Source organism: Scyliorhinus canicula, chromosome 1, assembly GCF_902713615.1.
Source record: "Scyliorhinus canicula chromosome 1, sScyCan1.1, whole genome shotgun sequence".
Classification (NCBI taxonomy): Eukaryota; Metazoa; Chordata; class Chondrichthyes; order Carcharhiniformes; family Scyliorhinidae; genus Scyliorhinus; species Scyliorhinus canicula.
Genome location: NC_052146.1, coordinates 112,683,597 through 112,705,021, shown reverse-complemented (window position 1 = coordinate 112,705,021; position 21,425 = coordinate 112,683,597). Strand labels below are relative to the sequence as shown.

The 21,425-nt window shown below is 49.5% G+C and overlaps 1 protein-coding gene across 3 annotated transcripts in view; it reads left to right on the top strand.

Annotated features, from left to right (window-relative positions):
- The window catches only part of LOC119966396 (cation channel sperm-associated protein 4-like), a 188,347-nt gene that overhangs the window by 15,969 nt on the left and 150,953 nt on the right, over positions 1-21,425 (top strand). For all 3 annotated transcript variants that reach the window (XM_038798007.1, XM_038797997.1, XM_038797988.1), the window contains exon 2: positions 14,261-14,320. In XM_038798007.1, the coding sequence (XP_038653935.1) occupies positions 14,261-14,320 (60 nt within the window). The remainder of the gene's footprint in view (positions 1-14,260; positions 14,321-21,425) is intronic.

Below are 21,425 nucleotides of genomic sequence, written 5' to 3'. Positions count from 1 at the left end.
TTGGGGATCTCTTCATTGAGGATGGTTTCCCGAGCCTGGAGGAGCTAGAGGAGGAATTTGAGTTGCGGGTGGGAACAGGGCCTGCAGTTACGGGATTTTGTTCGGAGGCAGGTCCCGAGCTTCCCTCGCCTCCCACTAAGAGGACTACAGGATAAGGTGATGTCTAGAACAGGGGTTGGGGAGGGGAGGGTCTCGGAAATATATAAGGAACTGATGGAGTGGGAAGGGGTTCCAATGGGGGAGGTGAAGAGGAAGTGGGAGAAAGAGCTGGGAGGGGAGTTAGAAGTCTGATTATGGGAGAAGGCCCTGAGGAGATTTGATGTGTCCTCGTTGTGTGCCAGGCTCGGCCTGATCCAGTTCAACGTGGTCCACAGGGCTCATATGACTGTGGTCCAGATGAGCAGGTTTTTGGGGAGGTGGGGGACAGGTTGGGAGGTGCGGGGGAGGTCCTACGAACCATATACATGTTTTGGGTGTGTCCGAGGCTGAGGGGATTTTGGCAGGAATTTTCAGATGTCATGTCAAGAGGTCCAGGAAGGCAGGGTGACTCCGAGTCCAGAGGTGGCAATATTTGGAGTGTCAGCACATTTGGGAGCTCGGGGTGGAGGGGGAGAGGCCAATGTTTTGACCTTTGACTCCCTGGTGGCCTGGAGACGGATTTTGCTGGGCTGGAGGGAGTCGAAGCCTCCAAAGTTGGGGGTTTGGGTCAGTGACATGGCAGGGTTTCTTAGGCTAGAGAAAATTAAGTTTGCCTTAAGGGGTTCATTATAGGGGTTCGCTCGGAGGTGGCAGCAGTTCATTGACTTCTTCAAGGAGAATTGACCAGCAGGGGGCTGGGGAGGGGGAGGCATGGAAGTGACGAATAAGGGCAGAGAATCTAATGTATGGGTAGTTAGGGTTTAGGGCTGGGGGAGTTGGGTATGTTATTGTGGGTTTTTTGCGTGTGTTGGATCTCTGTTGTTTAAAATGTTGAAATATTAAAATTATAAATGATTCAATAAAATATTTTCTAAAAAAAAGTAATTAATTAGTTAATTACACCACAATGAATCCGGGAGGAGGATTGTTACCTGGATACTATGTTCCAGCAGACAGCCGCAGCCTTTAGGCCAGGGATAGGATGGTGTGACTGCGAGTGAGACAGGTATGGGGACCTAGAAAGTAGAAGTGGAAGAGCCTAAACCCTTGCAATTGTCCAACAGGTTTGAGGCTACTGCAGCTTGTATTGATGAGAGCAGCGGCTGCAGGGTGGATGAAAGAAGTATGTCATGGGAATGTCACTTTAAGAAATGTTTGTCGTCTCAAGTGGCTGCAGTGATGTGTGTGGGTGGAGCTGGAATCTGGCTCTGCTTTTTACTTTCGTTTTGAGCTGGAATCTGATTTTGGCTCTGAGTTTTAGTTTTGTTTTCAGTTGGAGAGCTGCATTCAAACCAAGGAGGTGTATTTTGGTCGCTCTCTCTCTCTCTCTCTCTCCCTCTCTCTCTGCATGCTAAAGAATGTCTCCAGATTACTTGATGATTTCAAAGTAGTACCTGTTTCTGTAAGGAATGCAAACCTACTGTCTTTGTTAAAAAGGGATTTTGGATCATGGATGTTGTTAGGAAAGTTACTAAGGGTTACCTATAGAGTACTGTATCTTTGGGGGTGTATCAGTGTTGGTACTTGATAAGATGTTTACTGTGTGTTTATAAGATGTTAACTGGATTCATAGAATAAACATTGTCTTGTTTTAAACATACTTTAGCTCTCTGTTGCATCACCCCTGTAAAGGGGGCCCTTGTGCTCCCCATAACCAAAATTTATTAAAAGTTGCGGGTCTGGTGAACTCCATGATATACTTTGGTGTTCTCTAAACCCTGGCCCATAATAAGTAACATGGGCACCTTGGTACAGGAAGCCATTCAAATGGGGGAGTAAATAGGAATGTAGTGGTAGTCAGGGGTTAGACACCGTTCTTTGTAACTGAGAGCCTAGACAGATGTGTTAACCAGCGGGACCAAAGATTGTGATATCTGCTCGAGAAGAACCTGCAGTGAGAGGGGGAGGAACCAGTTGTTGTGGTTCACATCGGTACCAACAACATAGATAAGACTAAGAAAGGGATTCTGCTTAGTGCTTGAGCAGCTAGGGGCTAAATTAAAAATCAGAACCTCTCACGTAGTAATCTGTGGATTATTATTATTTTTCCATCTTTCTGGTTCCCTCACCACCTGCTGCAGACCCAGTCCAGCAACTATGTCCTTTAGGGTGTAATCAGAAGTGCTGCCAGCATTGAAGTCTCCCGCCCAGAGTACATTCTGTGCCCTTGCCACCCACCGTGCATCCTCCCAAGTGGGGTTCAACATGGAAGAGTGCTAATTAATCAGTTGAGTGAGGAACGGTATGTGGTAATCGGCAGGAGGTTGTCTTGACCATGTTTGACCTGATGCTATGAAACCTCAGGTGGTCCAGAGTCGATGGTAAGGATTCCCAGGGTAACTCCCTCATGACTGTATACCACTGTGCTGCCATCTCTGCTGGGTCTGTTCTGCTGGACAGGACATACCCAGTGATGCTGATGCCTGGACATTGTCTGTCAGGTATGATTTTGTGAGTATGACTATGTTAGGCTGTTACTTGACTAGTGCAGAGGTTTTCCACTGGTGTACAAAGTGTGTGAGGCCTGCTGCGGGAATGTTTCAGTGAATGCAGTATTTGAATACCAAGGCTCAATGGTCACACACAGGGCTAATTGGACATACGCACTGGCTTGCGAGCGCATTGCTGGGCGCTTGCAGTCTCTGTTTTCCTCCATCCAGCCCCTCCGTCCACCCACCCATGACTCCATTCCCCGCTGCCCCAGAACTCACTTCATAAACTCTGGTTAACAGTACAGGGGTTGATGAAAGGATAGAACTGTAGGCAGTTACTGCCTTCCGCAACAGCTGGACTCGCTGTGGCTTTGCATTGTGATTTTTGAGTAACCTGTTAAAGGTGAAATATGGGCAGCACGGTGGTGCAGTGGTAGCCCTGCTGTCTCACGGCGCCGAGGTCCCAGGTTTGATCCCGGCTCTGGGTCACTGTCCGTGTGGAGTTTGCACATTCTCCCCGTGTTTGCGTGGGTTTCGCCCCCACAACCCAAAGATGTGCAGGGTCGGTGGATTTGCCACGTTAAATTTCCCCTTAATTGGAAAAAATGAATTGGGTAAAGAAAGTGAAATACAATTTTTTTGACTGCACAGAAAATAATATTTTTTAGTTGCTCTATGAAACACAACAATATTCACCACCTCTTGCTTTGGTATAATATTGTTTTTAGCATGAACTAATAATAACTATGGGTGGCTGCGCTCAAAACAAGTGCTGCAGTAGACCAAATTTTGAACTAGTTTTAGTTATTCCAAAAATGACTAGGCTCTGGAAGCAATTGAGCTGGGGGAGGAGAGGGGTACTGGACATACCATGGTGATCAATGGGATGTTTGAGATGTTGGAGGGAGATTCCATTGAACAGATGGTGGAAGGGGAAACAAGGGAGATACTGCTGCCGGGGGGGGGTCCACAAGGTGGCAGGACAATTGAGCCGCCTCCTCCCCCAAGTTCCCTTTCCCACAGGGTGTGGATGCCCGGAAACTGTCCGGAGGAGCCTGGCATATCTCCCCTTTCCCAATGGGGGTCAACAGCAGAGGACGTGCAAACAGGCAATTTCCACTACAGATGTTGAAATCAGGATTTTAAAATAGCAGAGCAGGTTGGAATGATGTACTTCTGTTCCTTGTTTGTTTGCAGCCACCATGGAAGTAAAGAGGTAATTCGGGCCACTGACTCCCTGCTGGAATGGGGCTTGCAAGAATCTTTCACTCGCAAGAGATCCAAGTGTATGTAACCCAAGAAATGTTGAAGACTGCCATCAGCATTACCCGACCAGAGAGGGCCCTTATACTTGGACTCATGACTGGAGTCAGGAGAAAACCCTTGGGGGTATCATTCACGGGCATTGCACAGGCAGCACAATAAACTGGCAGACACCATGCAGCAAGCTATTAGGAAGGCTAATGGAATGCTACCCTTTATTGCAAGAGGTTTTGAGTACAGGAATAGTGAAATCCCACTGCAATTGTATAGGAGCTTGGTTAGACCCACCTGGAGTACTGTGTGCCGTTTTGGCCAGCTTACTTCAGAAAGAATATTATTGCCATAGAGGGAGTGCAACAAAAGATTCAGCCAGACCGTTCTGGATATGGCGGGATAATCCTATGAAGAAAGGTTGGGCAAACTGGGCCTAGATTCTAGTTGAGTAAGACCATAACCATAATAAATGTGACATTTATGAGCAATCGATTCAGTTGGAAAAAAGTTGGTACGCTGTGGAATTGTTTTGTTCCCAACCTTTTTAGTAACACGGCACACTTCAATGAGACTCTATACTAGTCTATGAGACAGCTTTCCCAATTTTGGTCCTCTGGTGACCGTGATGTGCTGAGTGGACACACATCAGATGGCTCTCCTCCAAACCCAAACCAAATAGGCACTTTTAGGCAAATTTTGCCTGAAAAATCGAAGGCAAATCCACCTCAGTGAAGCAAAGAAGCAAACGGGAACTCAAGGGGTTGAAGGGTTGGCAGAAAGGGCCATGAACAGTAAGGAGTCAAACTGGCGGACCACGAGACAAGGGAGCTTAAAGGGGAAAGTCCAGGACCAGAAGAACAGGTCCCAATGACAATGTTGGGATTGTGGGCTTGCCGTAAGGCATCGAGGCTAGAGACCCGACAGGCTACATCGCCCAAGTGCTGGACAACCTAGTCTGGAGAGACTGCTTCCCCCAACCCCCCCAGAACTTGACCGGGCACACTGGTCGCTCGGACCGAAGCTCAGCGAGGGAGCAGCCGAGCGCGATCATTGTGAAGCTGCACCGATATCCGCGTCATGGTCAGCGGTGTCCTGGACAGGGCACGGTGGTTCTGGTAAATGTGCACACTCCCAACTGGGACAACACAGACTTTATAAAGAAGACCATGGTGGAAATTCCCGACATCGATACACACCAACTGATCATGGAGGTGACTTTGGACCAATCAGACTCCAGAACTGGGAAAAAGACAGGCATGGCTAGGGAACTGGGAACATTCATGCAACAAATGGGGGCGGTGGCCCCAAGGTAATTTCTACACCCCGGTGAGAGGGAATTCTCGTTCTTTTTGCCGGTGCACAAAGCATATTCGAGGAGAGACTTCTTTGCAGTTGGAAAATCGGTGCTTCCAGAAATAGCAAGAGCGGAATACTCTGCAGTAGTCATCTCCGACCACGCTCCACATTACGTGGATATGAGGTTGGAGACGGGCCGTGCCCAGCGCCCCACATGGAGGCTGGACGCAGACCTCCTGGCCCATAAGGCTTCTGCCAAAAGGTATCGCAGGCCATAGGCGATTATGTTACTAACAACCAGAACTGGGAAGTCTCACCTTTAACGCTCTGGGAGGCACTGAAGGCTGTGATTAGGGGAGGAATTATAGCCAATAGGGCTTGTAGGGACAGGGAAGAGAGAGTGGCCAAGCAACAACTGATCAACTCCCTCCTGGAATTCGACAGAAAGTACTTTTGAGGCCCCAGCTGTAGAGCTGCTGGCAGAGAGGAAAAAGCTGCAAATGGATTTTAACCTGCTATCCACCAGGAAAGCAGTGCACCAACTCTGCCAGGCACTGGGTAACTCTATGAGCACAGAAAAAAGGCTGGCTGCCTACTGGCTCACCAGCTGAGAAAGCAGGCAGCCCCGAGAGAGATAACGCAGGTGAAGGATGGTAGACTCAGACTGGTAACCGAGCCAAAAGAGGTCATCTGTGTGTTTGAGACCTTCTACCGAGGGGGACGCAGGGCTGAAACGGTTCTTCGATGGACTGGACATGCCAGTCACTGGGGGCAACAAATGCGGGAGGAACTGGAAGCACCAATAGGACTGGGTGAGATCATGGAGAGCATCAGCTCCATGCCAGTTGGGAAGGCGGCGGGACCCGTCAGACTTCTATAAAATATTTGCGCCAGTCCTGGCCCGACACCTAAGGGGTCTGTTCGCAGACTCGCTAGCGAAGGGGCACCCTGTCTCCTACACTAACACAAGCCTATCGCTGATACCCAAAAAAGACAGGCTCGACAGAATGCGGCTCATGCAGGCCATTTTGCTGCTCAACATTGCAAAGTTACTCGTGAAAACTCTGACCAAGAGACTGGAGAACTGCATACCAGAGGTAGTCGCAGAGGACCAGACGGGATTTGTCAAGGGTAGCCTGTTAACTGCGAACATCAGGCGACTGCTGAATGTAATAATGGCAGCCCCCCCCCCCCAAAGGGAGAGAACATCAGAGGTGATCATCTGCCTGGATGCAGAAAAGGCCTTCGACGGAATCGAGTAGAGGCACCTCTTGGTCGTGGAGCAATTTGGGCTAGAAGCAGGGTTCACCTCGTGGGTGAAACTCTTGCACAATGCCTCCAAGGTGAGCATTCGGACCGACAGCACCAGCTCTGAATACTGCCAGCTGCACAGGGCTGGGATGCCCACTGTCCCCGTTCCTGTTCCCCCTCGCAAGTGAACCCCTGACGATCGCTCTGCAAGACGCGAGAAGCTGGAAGGGCATCCAAAGAGGAGGAAGGAAGCACAGATGACTTACTCCTCAACGTCTTGGACCCGTAGGACGGCCTGAAAGCAATCATGCAACTCCTGGAAGAGTTCAGAGCCTTCTCGGGCTCGAAACTCATCTTGGGCAAGAGCGAGGCTTTCCTGGTGAACTTGAACGGGGTAGGGACAGAGCTGGAGGGACTCCCATTCAAACTAGAACAAAACAAATTTCCGCTACCTGGGGATCCAGAGTCCATGACTGGACACATATCCACAAGTGGAATCTGACCAGTCTGGTGGAGAAAATTAAAAAGGACCGACACAGATGGGTAGCACAGTGGTTAGCACAGTTGATTTACAGCTCCAGGGTCCCAGGTTCGATTCCCGGCTTCCAGCTTCCTCCCACAGTCTAAAGATGTGCAGGTTAGGTGGATTGGCCATGCTAAATTGCCCTTGGTGTCCAAAAAAGATTAGTTGGGGTTACAGGGATAGGGTGGAGGTGTGGGGATAGGGTGGAAATGTAGGCTTGGGTAGGGTGCTCTTTCCAAGGGCCGGTGCAGACTCGATGGGCCGAATGGCCTCCTTCTGCACTGTAAATTCTATGATCAGAGGAAGGCTTTCACAACACGTAGGGCTATTCACCAGCCTGTTCCAAAACCTGTTTGTGAAGAGGGGAGGGAGGGAGGACCGCATCAGATAATGGGGGATGTATAAAGGTGTGGGCTTGGGTAGGGTGTTCTATCCAAGGGCCGGTGCAGACTCGATGGGCCAAATGGCCTCCTTCTGCGTTATAAATTGTATGCTTTTCCTGGCAGGGAGGGTGCAGACGATCAAAACGAACGTATTGACGAGATTCCTCTTCCTATGAAGATACCGATCTTCATCCCCAAGTCCTTTTTCCATAACATAGAAAAAATTATCATGCCGTTTGTGTGTGGGTATTAAGAACCCAAGGATCCCTAAATCGACTCTGCAAAGGAGGAAAAATATGGGCGGCCTGGCCCTGTCGAATCTAAAATACTACCACTGGGCAACTACAGAAGAGAGGGTGAAAGGATGGATACGTGAACTCAATATGGAATCGGTGAGGATGGAGGAGTCTTCCTGCAAGGGAATGACCCTCCGGGGGCTCTCCACAACAGCATTCCCATCCCCCACCGACTAAGTACACAACATGCCCAGTGGTGGTAACCACATTAAAATCGTGGAACCAGATGAGGGAGCATTTTGGTCTGACCGAGATGGGTCCGCCGTGGCCGCCATCTGCGGAACGGTGCCAGGGAGACCTGGCCAATCATCTACACATGTTTTGGGCCTGCCCCAGACTTGTCTGGTTCTGGACAGCCTTCTTTGAAGCGATGTCCAAGGTTGAGGGTGGAGCCGTGCCCGAGTGGCAGTCTTCCGGGTATCTGAACAGCCAGAGCTACATATGGGAAAGAGGGCTGAAGCCCTGGCTTTTGCTTCCCTAATCGCCAGAGAGTCCTGCTCTTTTGGTGATCAGCAACACCACCCACAGCTGCAGACGGGCTGGCAGACCTAGCGGTATTTTTCCACCTGGAGAAGATCAAATACACCATCCGAGAGTCGGACAAGGGACTTCCACAAAGCGTGGGGGCCATTCATTAGCCTGTTCGAGGCCATTAGCGACTAGGGAAAGAGAGGGAGAACGGGTGAGCAGACAAGAACACCTACAATGAGGATGTACAAAGGGGAAATGGGAGAAGAGATGAGGAGGGAGTCACAGAGCGAAACATAGGTTGTGGGGGGGGGGGGGGGGGGGAGGAGAGAAGGGGGTAGGGGACAGGAACCCCCCCCCCCCCCCCCCCCCCCCCCCCCCCCCGAACACTCAAGGTCAACAACTAAAGCCGCAGAGACGTGGAGCGGAGTTCAGCAGTAGGACACCCAGGGCAGAAGAGGGGCTACCAACGAGGGGACTGGGAGGGGGGGAAGAATATATGTTCAGAAATGTGTGTAAATAAGAAACTCTACAACATGTAGACGCCAGACACACCATTCGTTAAAAGTATCATTCTGTAAAATTGAAAAACGACAATAAAAACTTTTTTTAAAAAAGGAAAGCTTTCTCAATTTTGGCACTAGCCTCTAAATGTTAGTGAAGAGGATTATGCAGGTTGACATGGCTGAATTTGTCAGTCGTATCCAGTACCTACTTCGATGGAGGATTTTCTAAATAGTGTTCCGCCCCACAATGGGCAGCATTAACATTGCAACATTCACAAGATCGCGTTAAGGTCTCGCGAGGTATGGCGAGCCATGTAGATCCCGGAAGTGGGATCTCCTGGCATCTACCACCCATGCCACGCTGCCTTTAAGCGTAACACGGCCGGTAGATTGTGCCCTAAAACAGAAAGGTTAATAAGGCAGTCCTGAAGTCTGCTAATCCAACATTACTACTGATTTCTCTTTATATTAGAGTATTAGTAACCTATATCTTTTGTTAACCAGAGAATACTGCTAATTTGGAGTGCCACTAGACTATTGAACCACTGCTGATCCTGCAACAGTACTCCGGTTAATCACTTCAATAAACCTAATTAAAAACCTGCCAGTGCACAATGATTCCTATATTTCAAAGAACTTCAATAAACAAATGCAGCAAAACAGTTTGTTCTACAATGGAAAACATTTTTGTGTTGAACTGGTGTAAATCGGCACTGAATTAAAACCAGGCTTACACTGTACTTAAAAGTGAACAAAGTAGGAGTTGAAGCTGCCTATTGAGAGGCGAGAGCTTAAGGGAAACTACAATTACTGATGACATACTAAATTGTCTTTATATGGGGCAGGATTCTCCTGCTTTCCAGCTGCGTGTTCCTCGGCACCGCGCGCGGTTAGATGGCACCAGAATTCTCTGCTCCCACCGCTGTCAATGGGAGCAGAGAATCCGACCGTCAGCAAATGGCCGGAGAATTCTGGCCATGGTGTTGTTTTTCAACAACGATATAATCGTGAAAAACAGATTTGTACAGATTGTCAAGTGAAGATATAGGAGAAACGTATAAACATTTGAGTATTTATTTGAATTTGTAAAGGCCTAAAATACTGACCTCCGATTGGAACAAATGGAACAAATTGCCAACCAACTATTATTGAATACGGTTTTAAGTATCATCTTTTAATTGTTGTGCTAAGTACTATTACATGCGCTATATAGGGTTCAATTCAACTAATTGGGAACAAAGTCCCATAGCGAGCGCATTAGCTGCCTTTTTCCTGGCGCGCTCAGCGCTGAGCAACACATGGCTATACGACGCGACTTGCATTGTATAAGGCTGCACATAGCCCCGTTTTGCACAATGAAGAGCTCTGCACGCTGGAACTCCCCAGTGTAACAAGAGATCGGGCCGCCATTTTAAAAATGGCGGCTCGATCTCCAAGGCCCCTGAAACGACCCAACCCCCCTCCCCAGTCCGAATGCAGTATAGGAGGGTCTCCACTACCCCCAACACCCACGCATGACATCCCCAGCCCAATCGTGCGCAAAAGATGCCAGCTTAGCATCTTGGTGGTGCCAAGCTGGTGCTTCCCATGCCAGCTGGCATTGCAGCCTGGGCACCTTTGTGCTGCCAAAGTGCCAGGCTGGCACTGCCAGGATGCCCAGGTGGCACCAGCAGTGCCAGGGTACCACCCTAACCAAAAGGCATGCAGCTGGGGAGCCTCTGATCCCCTAGACGGCCCCATGAGTGCCGTTCCATCTGGTCCCTGTTTGTGGAGACACTCACCTGAGGTTGCCAAGACAAAGGGGATAGATCCAAATGCCTCGGGAAATTGCATATCACAGTGAGACTAGCTGTCTTGTTTTAATATGCAGTTTTGACAAAAAGTAGCGGGATTCACATCCCAACGTCTCGTGAGATCACGATAAATATCACGAGGCGTTGCGAGACGGATCGATCCAAGGAGCGGCGGTCTCCCGGCTTCAATTGGCCACATTGCACCACGGTGCGCTGCTTTTCGGGTACAGCGTGGCCGTTCAATCGCACCTATTGTTTCGCTTTTAATTATTGAAAGTTAATTTACATTACAAATATATCCAGGTAAAACATCCTGTGCAGGAAACGTGTATCGCAGGATCCCACAAGGAGGCAGTGGCGCAGTGATATTGACAATGGCCCAGTAATCCAGAGACCCAGGATAATGCTCTGGGAACCATAGTTCGAAGCCCTCCATTGCAGGTGGTGAAATTTGAATTCAATAAAAATCTGGGATTAAAAGTCCAATGATGACCATGAACGTCATCATCATAAAAACCCACTGCTTCACTAATTTCCTTCAGAGCAGGAAATCTGCCATCCTTGCATAGTCTGGCCTACATTCAACGCCACAGTAGCACAATGATTAGCACTGTTGCTTCACAGTTCCAGGGCCCCAGGTTCGATTCGAGGCTTGGGTCACTGTTTGTGTGAATTCTGCACGTTCTCCCCGTGTCTGCGTAGGTTTCATCATAGTGCTCCGGTTTCCCTCCACAAGTCCCTTAGGTGAATTGGATATTCTGAATACTCCCTGTGTACACGAACAGGCAGCGGAATGTGGCAACTGGTGGCTTTTCACAGTAACTTAATTTGCAGTGTAAATGTAAGCCGACTTGTGACGATGAAGATTATTAAAAATTAAAGATCCACAAAAATGTGGTTGACTCTTAAATGCGCTTTGAAATGACCTCGCAAGCCACTCTTTTCAAGGCAATTGATGCTGGCCCAGCTAGCGACACCCACAAACTGTGAATGAATAAAAGGACCAATGTGATGGGGCTGGCTGTACAGTATCTGCTTCTTTGGTCTGTGGCCATGCCAATGGGTGGAATTTTCCTGAAGATCGGCAACGGCCGATAGAGGGCAGGAAAAGTGGTGTTGACCAGCGGCTTTCACCACCATATCGTCCAACACATAGATGACAAAAATGACAAAGGGTGTGCATTGATTGAACCAGCTCCGATAGCAACTTCTTTTTTTTGACGATCGGGGTTCTATCTTTAAAGACCACCGCAGTACACAAGTCTACAGGGCCCCCCACGCTACCCACCTCCCATGGGCACTTGCCCCTGGCCAGGGGACAATGCCAGGATATGTTCCCCAATCGAGCGATGCACTCACCTGAGCTCTTCTGAGAGGTCTGCTCGCCAGGTGGATGCCTTGGGAGATCAGTCAGGCTTCACACCAATCTGCCCTGGCGCTGTTGTGAATGGACTTTCTGGGCAGCATGATGGTGCAGTGGTTAGCACTGTTGCCGCACGGTGCCGAGGTCCCAGGTTCAATCCCGGCTCTGGGTCACTGCCCGTGTGGATTTTGCACATTCTCCCCATGTTTGCGTGGGTTTCGACTCCACAACACACAAATGTGCAGGATAGGTGGATTGGCCATGCTAATTTGCCCTTTAATTGGGGAAAAAATGAATTGGATACTCTTTTTTTAAGTGAATGGACTTCCAGGGAGAAGAATGATTCAGGCCTAGAGGCCTGATAATGAGCTATTAATGTATAGAAATAAAACATCAGGAACCCCATTATGTCACTGGTGGGGAGGGGCATCAATTGTGTGAAACTTTGTCAGTGTGAAGCACCGCTTGGACATCCCGTGAGATTTCCCGCTCGAGAGCTGGGATCGAACCTGGGACCTTGGTGCCATAAGGCAGCAGTGCTAACCACTGTGCCACCGTGCTGTCTGAGATTTCCTACTCTTGCCGACGGAAACGGGAGCTACAAATCCCAGCCAATGTCTTTATACGTGAACCAGAATGCAGTCGCTCTCCACACACAAGAACAAAGAGAAGTACAGCACCGAAACAGGCCCTTCGGCCCTCCAAGCCTGCGCCTACCATGCTGCCCGTCTAAACTAAAATCTTCTACATATCCGGGGTCCGTATCCCTCTATTCTTATCCTATTCATGTATTTGTCAAGATGTCCATTAAACGTCACTATCGTCCCTGCTTCCACCACCTCCTCCGGCAGCGAGTTCCAGGCACCCACTGCCCTCTGTGTAAAACTTCTTGCCTCGTACATCTCCTCTAAACCTTGCCCCTCGCACCTTAAACCTATGCACCCTAGGGCAACACGGTAGCACAAGTGGATAGCACTGTGGCTTCACAGCGCCAGGGTCCCAGGTTCGATTCCCCGCTGGGTCACTGTCTGTGCAGAGTCTGCACATTCTCCCTGTGCAGAGTCTGCACATTCTCCCTGTGTATGCGTGGGTTTCCTCCGGGTGCTCTGGGTTTCCTCCCACAGTCCAAAGACGGCAGGCTGGGTGGATTGGTCATGATAAATTGCCCTTAGTGACCAAAAGGGTTAGAAGGGGTTATTGGGTTACGGGGATAGGGTGGAAGTGAGGGCTTAAGTGGGTTGGTGCAGACTCTATGGGCTGAATGGTCTCCTTCTGCACTGCAAGTTCTGCACTGCAAGTTCTCTGTTCTATGTAATTGACCCCTCTAACCTGCGAAAAAGTCTCTGACTATCCACTCTGTCTATGCCCCTCATAATTTTGTAGACCTCTTTTGTAGATCAGGCTGCCCCTCAACCTCCGTCTTTCCAGTGAGAACAAACAAGAGTTTATTTAACCTCTCATCATCGCTAATGCCCTCCATACCAGGCAACATCTTGGTAAATCTCTTCTGCACCCTCTCTAACACCTCCGCAATCTCCGCATACTACCAATCTTGGTAGTGTGACGACCAGAATTGAACACTATACTCCAAGTGTGGCCGAACTAAGGTTCTACACAGCTGCAACATGACTTGCCAATTTTTCTACTCAATGCCCGGCCAATGAAGGCAAGCATGCCGTTTGCCTACTTGACTACCTTCTCCACCTGTGTTGCCCCTTTCAATGACCTGTACACCTAGATCTCTCTGACTGTATTCACTGTATGTTCCCTACCTGTATTAGACCTTCCAAAATGCATAATCTCATTTGTCCGGATTAAACGCCTTCTGCCATCTCTCTGCCCAAGTCTCCAAATGATCGAAGTCCTGCTGAAATCCTCTGACAGTCCTCATCGCTATCCGCAATTCCACCAACCTTTGCGCCATCCACAAACTTACTAATCAGACCAGTTACATTTTTCAATCATTTATAAATAGAACTAACAGCAAAGGTCCCAGCACTAATCCCTGCGGAACACCACTAGTCACAGCCCTCCAATCAGAGAAGCACCCTTTCATTGCTACTTTCTGCCTTCTATGACCTAGCCAGTTCTGTATCCGCCTTGCCAGCTCACCTCTAATCCCATGTGACTTCACCTTTTGTACCAGTCTGCCGTGAGGGACCTCATCAAAGGCCTTACTGAAGTCCATATAGCGCGTTTCCTTTTGACTTGGTAATCACTGGGTAACAATTGGAGATTTTCACTGCATTGTATTGAAGGTTTATACATTCTGCTGAGGTTCTGGCTCATATCTTTTACACAAGGCTTGTAGGAACGTACATTGAGGATCACATACAATCATACAGTTCTAAGAATCAGGGTAGGTAACAAGGCTATTCTAGGTGCTGCAGATTCACAAAGCAAGGTGAACTTCCATTGTTAATGAGGTACTTTAATTGATTACCCATAAAATGTATCATTAAGATGTTATAAATTCATAGCACAGTAAAATGTTTATTTTAGCTGTGGTTAATATTTTAACAAACCGTAAAATTGTTGTTTCTTTCTGTTTCAGGATCCAAAATCCATTATGAAAGAATTGAAAATAGACTTTAATAATTTCATAGAGGGAAAGGTATGTCACCAATCTATGGTCTACTAGCACAAGTGTGGTAATGTGACAGATACATTATTGTGCCACTGGTGTTGTTACACTCTGACATTGTGTTATAGTTTTGACAGATACATTATATACTGATGAATGCAAATTGTGTTTCGAGTACAGGCACAATGCAATTTCAAGGCATGGTATTTTCATGACATTTATAACAAATGATGGTTATTTGTCGGTGCCTGCTGGATTTTTGTTAGAACAATCCAAAATTATGCATGACTCATAGCTCTTTATCGTCCTCTGCTTCTAATATTTACCCAGTTTATCTTCAAAGAGATAGTAGTGTAAGGGGTGGATTCTTGTGCCCTCCCCCCGGTAGGTTTGATGGCAGGGAGGCTCAGAATTTAGGTTGGCGGATGGCATCAGGCTGCCCCTCATTGCGTTGAATCTCGCGAGACATTGCAAGTCGGGTAGATCCTGGGAGCAGGGCCTCCCGGCTTTCAACGGCCAAGCTACGCCAAAATTCTATTGTCTCTTTCTGGATTTATCTCTCTGCACTCACAATTTTAGGGGGTCTTTTATTTGAAGCAACAACAGTAGTAAATCCTCCCAAGATGCTTCCCAGGACTGTAATCAATCAAAAATCGATACTGAGCTAAAGGAGATATTAGGGCAGGTAACTAAAAACTTGGTCAAAGTAGTAAGTTTAAAGGAGGGTTTTAAAGGAAAAGAGTGTTGGAAACGTTTCTGGAGGGAATTCCAGAACTTGGGGCCCAGGTGGAGTAATATAGAATTTTTGGAAGATTATATGGTTGAAGGAGGTTGCAGATATAGAAGTTACAGAGAAAGAATCCCGAAGGTTATTTATTCATCCACACATCAGACTGTTTCCTTCAAGTGGATTCTCTTTTTGTCTTTCTAATCTTCCTTTCTATTTGATGTTAGCTTTGGCCCAGTGTTAGCACTCATGCCTGAAGTCAGAAAATTATGGCTTGAAGCCCCATTCCAGAGATCTGAGTATAAATATAGGACTGCCACACCAGTGTGGTAATAGAAGATGTTGTATTGTTGTCCTTTGGATGAAACATTAAACTGAAACCCCATCTGGCTGCTCAGGTGGATGGAAAACCTTGCACGTACAGTTCGAAGAAGAGCAGAGAAGTTGTCCTGACAACTTGACCAGTTTCACTAAACCAGATTAATTGCTCATTTATTTAATTGCTGTTATGAGACCTTGTCTGTAAATTGACTGCTGTGTTTCCCTACGTTGCAAGAGTATTTATTGGCTATGTAGTGGTTTAGGATATCCTAAGCACAGTAAAAGTACTGTACCAATGCAAGCTCTGTCTTATACATTTCACCGTTCTCATACTCTATTTCTACCTCATCACCCTATAGATAAGGCACGATTTAACGGAAATTAAACAGAGTCCTGTGTCAGGTGTGTTTAGCTGGGTGTTTCCCGATGCTGGTAACGCCAAGAACAACTCCACTATTAAATGGGACTCTGCTTTATTTCTGAGCCTTGGCCAAATTGGGCATGAAAAGGCCAATAGATCACGCCCATATGTTTTTTATATGTCATTATCCTTTGGTCTATCCCATTAATACACCCCTTTATTCCTATCAAAAATGAATTTAACCTGTATTTTATCCATCTCATCTTTTAATATTCCTCACAATTGCTGTGCTTTGTGATCCGCCATTTTCCCAACCTATTGGGCAGATCTGTCATTTGGGATTTGTTAGTACTGTTGTGGTAGTCACCACTGATGTATATATTAGGTGATTTATAGTAAAACCCTGTACTACAGGTACAGGGGTAGTTCCCTGCCTGCTGGCTCCACCCAGTAGGTGGAGTATAAATATGTGTTCCCCGTACAGCAGCCATTTCGCCAGCTGCTGTAGGAGGCCACACAGCTTAGTGTATTAAAGCCTCAATTGCATTCAACTCTCGTCTTTGTGTAATTGATCGTGCATCAATTTAATACACTAAAGTTTTCAGAAGATGAACCTCCGCATCAAGCCAGATCGCCTGCAGCTGGATCCGCAATCTGGCAACGCTAAAAAGGACTTTGAACATTGGCTAGCCTGTTTCGAAACTTACATTAGGTCTGCACCAGACCCTATTCCGGAAGCTCAGAAGATTCAGATCCTCAAAACGCGGCTGAGCTCCAACGTCTTTCCGCTTATCGAGGACGGGCCGATCTACGACGATGCCATGGCGCTACTGAAAGAAAACTACGCTCAGCGGACTAACGTGCTTTACGCCAGACACATCCTCTCCACTCGTAGTCAACTCCCTTGCACCAGTTCAGTGGAAGATTTCTGGCGTGCTCTAATCCCCCTAGTCATGGACTGTGACTGTCAGGCCATCACGGCCACTGAACATTCGAACGTGCTTATGAGGGAGGCTTTTGTTATGGGGATAGGGTCAGATTACATCCGCCAGCGCCTTTTAGAAGGGGCCACGCTCGACCTTGCGGCAACCAAAAAGCTTGCTCTCTCACTGACGATCGCCTCGCGCAACATCCAGGCCTACACCCCCAGCCGTGCGGCCCCCTCCTACGCATCGTGGACTCCGCAGACGGCCACCCCATCGGGGACACCACTCGGCCAACCCCACGCCTGTGCCGCGCACCTGCCAACCAACTCCGGAGGCCCCATATGTTACTTCTGTGGGCAGCCAAAACACCCCCGACAACGCTGCCCGGCCCGGAGCGCCCTTTGTAAGGCCTGCAGCAAGAAGGGGCACTTTGCTGCGGTGTGCCTGGCCTGCTCAGTCGCCGCTATTGTTCCGACCCTCCCATCGTATGGCCAATGGGCGCCGCCATCTTCCCCTCCTCCGACCACGTGCGGTCCGTGGGCGCCACCATCTTGTTCAACTCCCACCATGTGCGGCCCGTGGGCGCCGCCTCCTTGTCCTCCCCAGGAGCATCAAGCGCGCGGCCATCTTGTCTTCCCCAAGACACCTGCGGCCCTTGGGCGCCGCCACCGTACCAGGACCCAATGCCCCCTGGGCACCCCATCGTCTGCCACCATCGATGACCAGCCACGTCTCGCCTTGGTCACGATTGACCAGTCTCGCCCACACAGCCTAGCAACCGCCTCTGCAAACGTGAAAATCGATGGGCAGGAGATCTCCTGTCTGCTGGACTCCGGGAGCACTGAGAGCTTCATTCATCCTGATACGGTAAGGCGCTGTTCTCTCGCGGTACACCCCACCAGTAAGAGAATCTCCCTGGCCTCCAGGTCCCACTCCGTGGCAATCCGGGGGTACTGCATAGCCACTCTCACTGTCCAGGGCATGGAGTTTACCGGCTTCCGCCTCTACGTCCTCATCAACCTCTGTGCTGCCTTGCTACTCGGTCTGGACTTCCAGTGCAACCTCCAGAGCCTAACATTGAAATTTAGCGGGCCCCTACCACCCCTTACTGTGTGCGGCCTCGCGACCCTAAAGGTCGACCTATCCCTATTTGCAAACTTAACCTCAGATTGCACACTCGACGCCACCAGGATCAGACGGTACAGCGCCCAGGACAGGACCTTCATCAGGTCTGAAGACCAGCGACTGCGTCAGGAAGGCATCATCGAGGCCAGCAACAGCCCCTGGAGAGCCCAAGTGGTAGTGGTCAAAACCGGGGAGAAAAACAGGGTGGTCGTTGACTACAGCCAGACCATCAGTAGGTACACGCAGCTCGACGCATACCCCCTCCCACGCATATCTGATATGGTCTGTCAGATTGCACAGTACCAGGTCTTCTCAACTGTGGACCTAAAATCCGCCTACCACCAGCTCCCCATCCGTAAGGCGGACCGCCCATACACTGCCTTCGAGGCAGATGGCCGCCTCTACCACTTTCCCAGGGTTCCCTTCGGCGTCACCAACGGGGTCTCGGTTTTCCAATGGGAAATGGTCGACCGGTACAGGCTGCGGGCCACCTTCCCATACCTTGACAATGTCACCATCTGCAGCCACGATCAGCAGGACTATGACGCCAACCTTACCAAATTTCTCCGCACCGCCACTCTCCTCAACCTAACTTACAACAAGGAGAAGTGTGTGTTCAGCACGAACCGCTTAGCCATCTTCGGCTATGTGGTCCAGAACGGAGTTCTGGGGCCCGATCTCAACCGCATGCACCCCCTCATGGAACACCCACTGCCCCAAGGCCCTCAAACATTGCCTGGGGTTCTTTTCTTACTGCGCCCAGTGGGTCCCAAATTATGCGGACAAGGCCCGCCCACTCATCTAATCCACTTTTTTTTCCCCCCCGAACGGCTGAGGATCACCAGGCCTTCAACCGTATTAAGGCCGTATTAAGGCCGACATCGCCAAGGCCGCGATACAGGCAGTCGACGAGATGTTACCATTTCAAGTCGAGAGCGACGCATCAGATGTCGCTCTGGCCGCCACCCTCAACCAGGCAGGCAGGCCCGTGGCATTCTTTTCACGAACCTTTCATGCCTCCGAAATTCGGCACTCTTCCGTCGAAAAAGAGGCCCAAGCCATTGTTGGAGCTGTGCGGCATTGGAGACATTACCTAGCCGGCAGGAGATTCACTCTCCTCACTGACCAACGGTCGGTAGCTTTCATGTTTAACAACACGCAGCGGGGCAAGATCAAAAACGATAAAATCTTGAGGTGGAGGATCGAACTCTCCACCTACAACTACGAGATTTTGTATCACCCCGGTAAGCTCAACAAGCCCCCAGATGCCCTATCCCGAGGTACATGTGCCAGCGCACAGGTGGACCGACTCCAGACTCTGCACGACAATCTTTGTCACCCGGGAGTCACACGTTTGTCCCACATCATCAAGGCCCGCAATCTGCCCAACTCCGTTGAGGATGGCAGGGCAATCACCAGAGACTGCCAGGTCTGTGCGGAGTGCAAACCGCACCTCTGCCAGCCAGACAGTGCGCGCCTGGTGAAGTCCTCCCGCCCCTTGGAACGCCTCAGCGTGGACATCAAAGGGCCCCTCCCCTCCACCGACCGTAACACTTATTTCCTCAGTGTGGTCGATGAGTACTCCAGATTCCCCTTCACCATCCCATGCCCTGATATGACGTCTGCCACCGTCATCAAAGCCCTCAACACACCATCTTTGCTCTGTTCGGCTTCCCCGCCTACGTCCACAGCGACAGCGGATCCTCATTCATGAGCGATGAACTGCATCAGTTCCTGCTCAGCAAGGGTATCGCCTCGAGCAGGACGACCATCTATAACCCCCCGGGAACCGGGCAGGTGGAGAGGGAGAATGGGACGGTCTGGAGGGCCGTCCAGCTGGCCCTACGGTCCAGAAATCTCCCGGCCTCCCGCTGGCAGGAAGTCCTCCCCGACACACTGCACTCCATTCAGTCGCTCCTATGCACTGCGACTAATGACACATCAACATGAACAGCTCTTTGCCTTCCCCAGGAAGTCCACCTCCGGGGTGTCGCTCCCGACTTGGCTTGCAGCTCCAGGACCCGTACACCTCCGTAAGCACATACGACTCCACAAGGCGGACCTGTTGGTTGAAAAGGTACAGCTACTCCACGCCAACCCACAGTACGCCTACGTAGTGTACCCCGATGGCTGCCAAGATACTGTCGCCCTCAGGGACCTGGCACCAGCTGGTTCCCCACACACACACCCCTCCGGCCTGGCACCACCCTCCCCTTCCCCGGCGCACCCAGCCGCATCTCCAGTCCCAGGACAATCCGTCCTCCCCCTGCCCACGCCCGAGGATGACTAGGATTTTGGCACGCTCCCAGAGTCACCGAGGACCAGACCGACACCAGAATCGCTGCCACCACTGCGGCGCCCCCAGCGGCAGATCAAGGCTCCGGACCGACTGAACCTGTAACTTGATCGGGACTCTTGAAACATCGCCCTTGTGTATAATTCTCCTCCACCCCGCTGGACTCAATTTTTTTCTCTCTGTATTTTAAAACATGTACTTGTATATAGTTCTCCACCACCCCCGCCGGAATCAATTTTAACAATCACCACTGATGTATATGTTAGGTGATTTGTGGTAAAGCCATGTACTACAGGTACGGGGGTAAGTTCCCTGCCTGTTGGCTCCACCCAGTAGGCGGAGTATAAATATGTGTGCTCCCCGTACAGCAGCTATTTCGCCAGCTGCTATCGGAGGCCACACATCTTAATGTATTAACGCCTCGATTGCATTCAACTCTCGTCTTTGTGTAATTGATCGGGCATCAACTATTGAACATTTTAAATCTATTTTTGATGTACATGCGTACAAACAAACAAATTGGCAGTATAAGTCGACCACTCGGCCCCTTCGAGCCTGCTGAGACATTCAATAAGATCATGGTTGATCAGAGTGTAAAGTCCATTCCACATTCATGCCTTCTCCCAATAACCTTTCACTCCCTTGTTTATCAACGATCTCCCATTGCCTTAAAAATATTCAACCGCTCAGCTTCCACCGCCTTTGAGGAACAATTTCAAAGACTCACTACCCTCTTGAGAGAAAATATTTCTCCCCACCACTTTCCTAAATGGGCGATCCCTTATTTTTAAACAGTGACCCCTAGTACTAGATTCTCCTACAAGAGGAAACAACCTCTCCACATTCACCCCAGCAAGACCTCTCAGGATCTTGTATTTCAATCAATCATATCTTACCTGTCTAAACTCCAGTGGATAACCCTTCCTCAAAAGGCAACCTATCCATTTCGGGTATTAGTCTAGTAAACGTCTGTGAACTGCTTCCAATGCATTTATATTCTTCAAATAAGGGCAGTAAGTAATGGGTACCACCATTACATGTGAGAACACCACCCACCAGGTACATGGTACATACTCGTGACACTCGGCCAACATTGTCTACCTCATACGCTGCAGGAAAGGATGTCTCGAAGCGTGGTACATTGGCGAGACCATGCAGATGCTGTGACAACGGATGAACGGATATCGCGCGACAGTCGCCAGGCAGGAATGTTCCCTTCCAGTCGGGGAACACTTCAGCAGTCAAGGGCATTCAGCCTCTGATCTCCGGGTAAGCTTTCTCCAAGCGGCCTTCAGGACGCACGACAATGCAGAATCGCCGAGCAGAAACTTATAGCCAAGTTACACACACATGAGTACGGCCTCAACCGGGATCTTGGA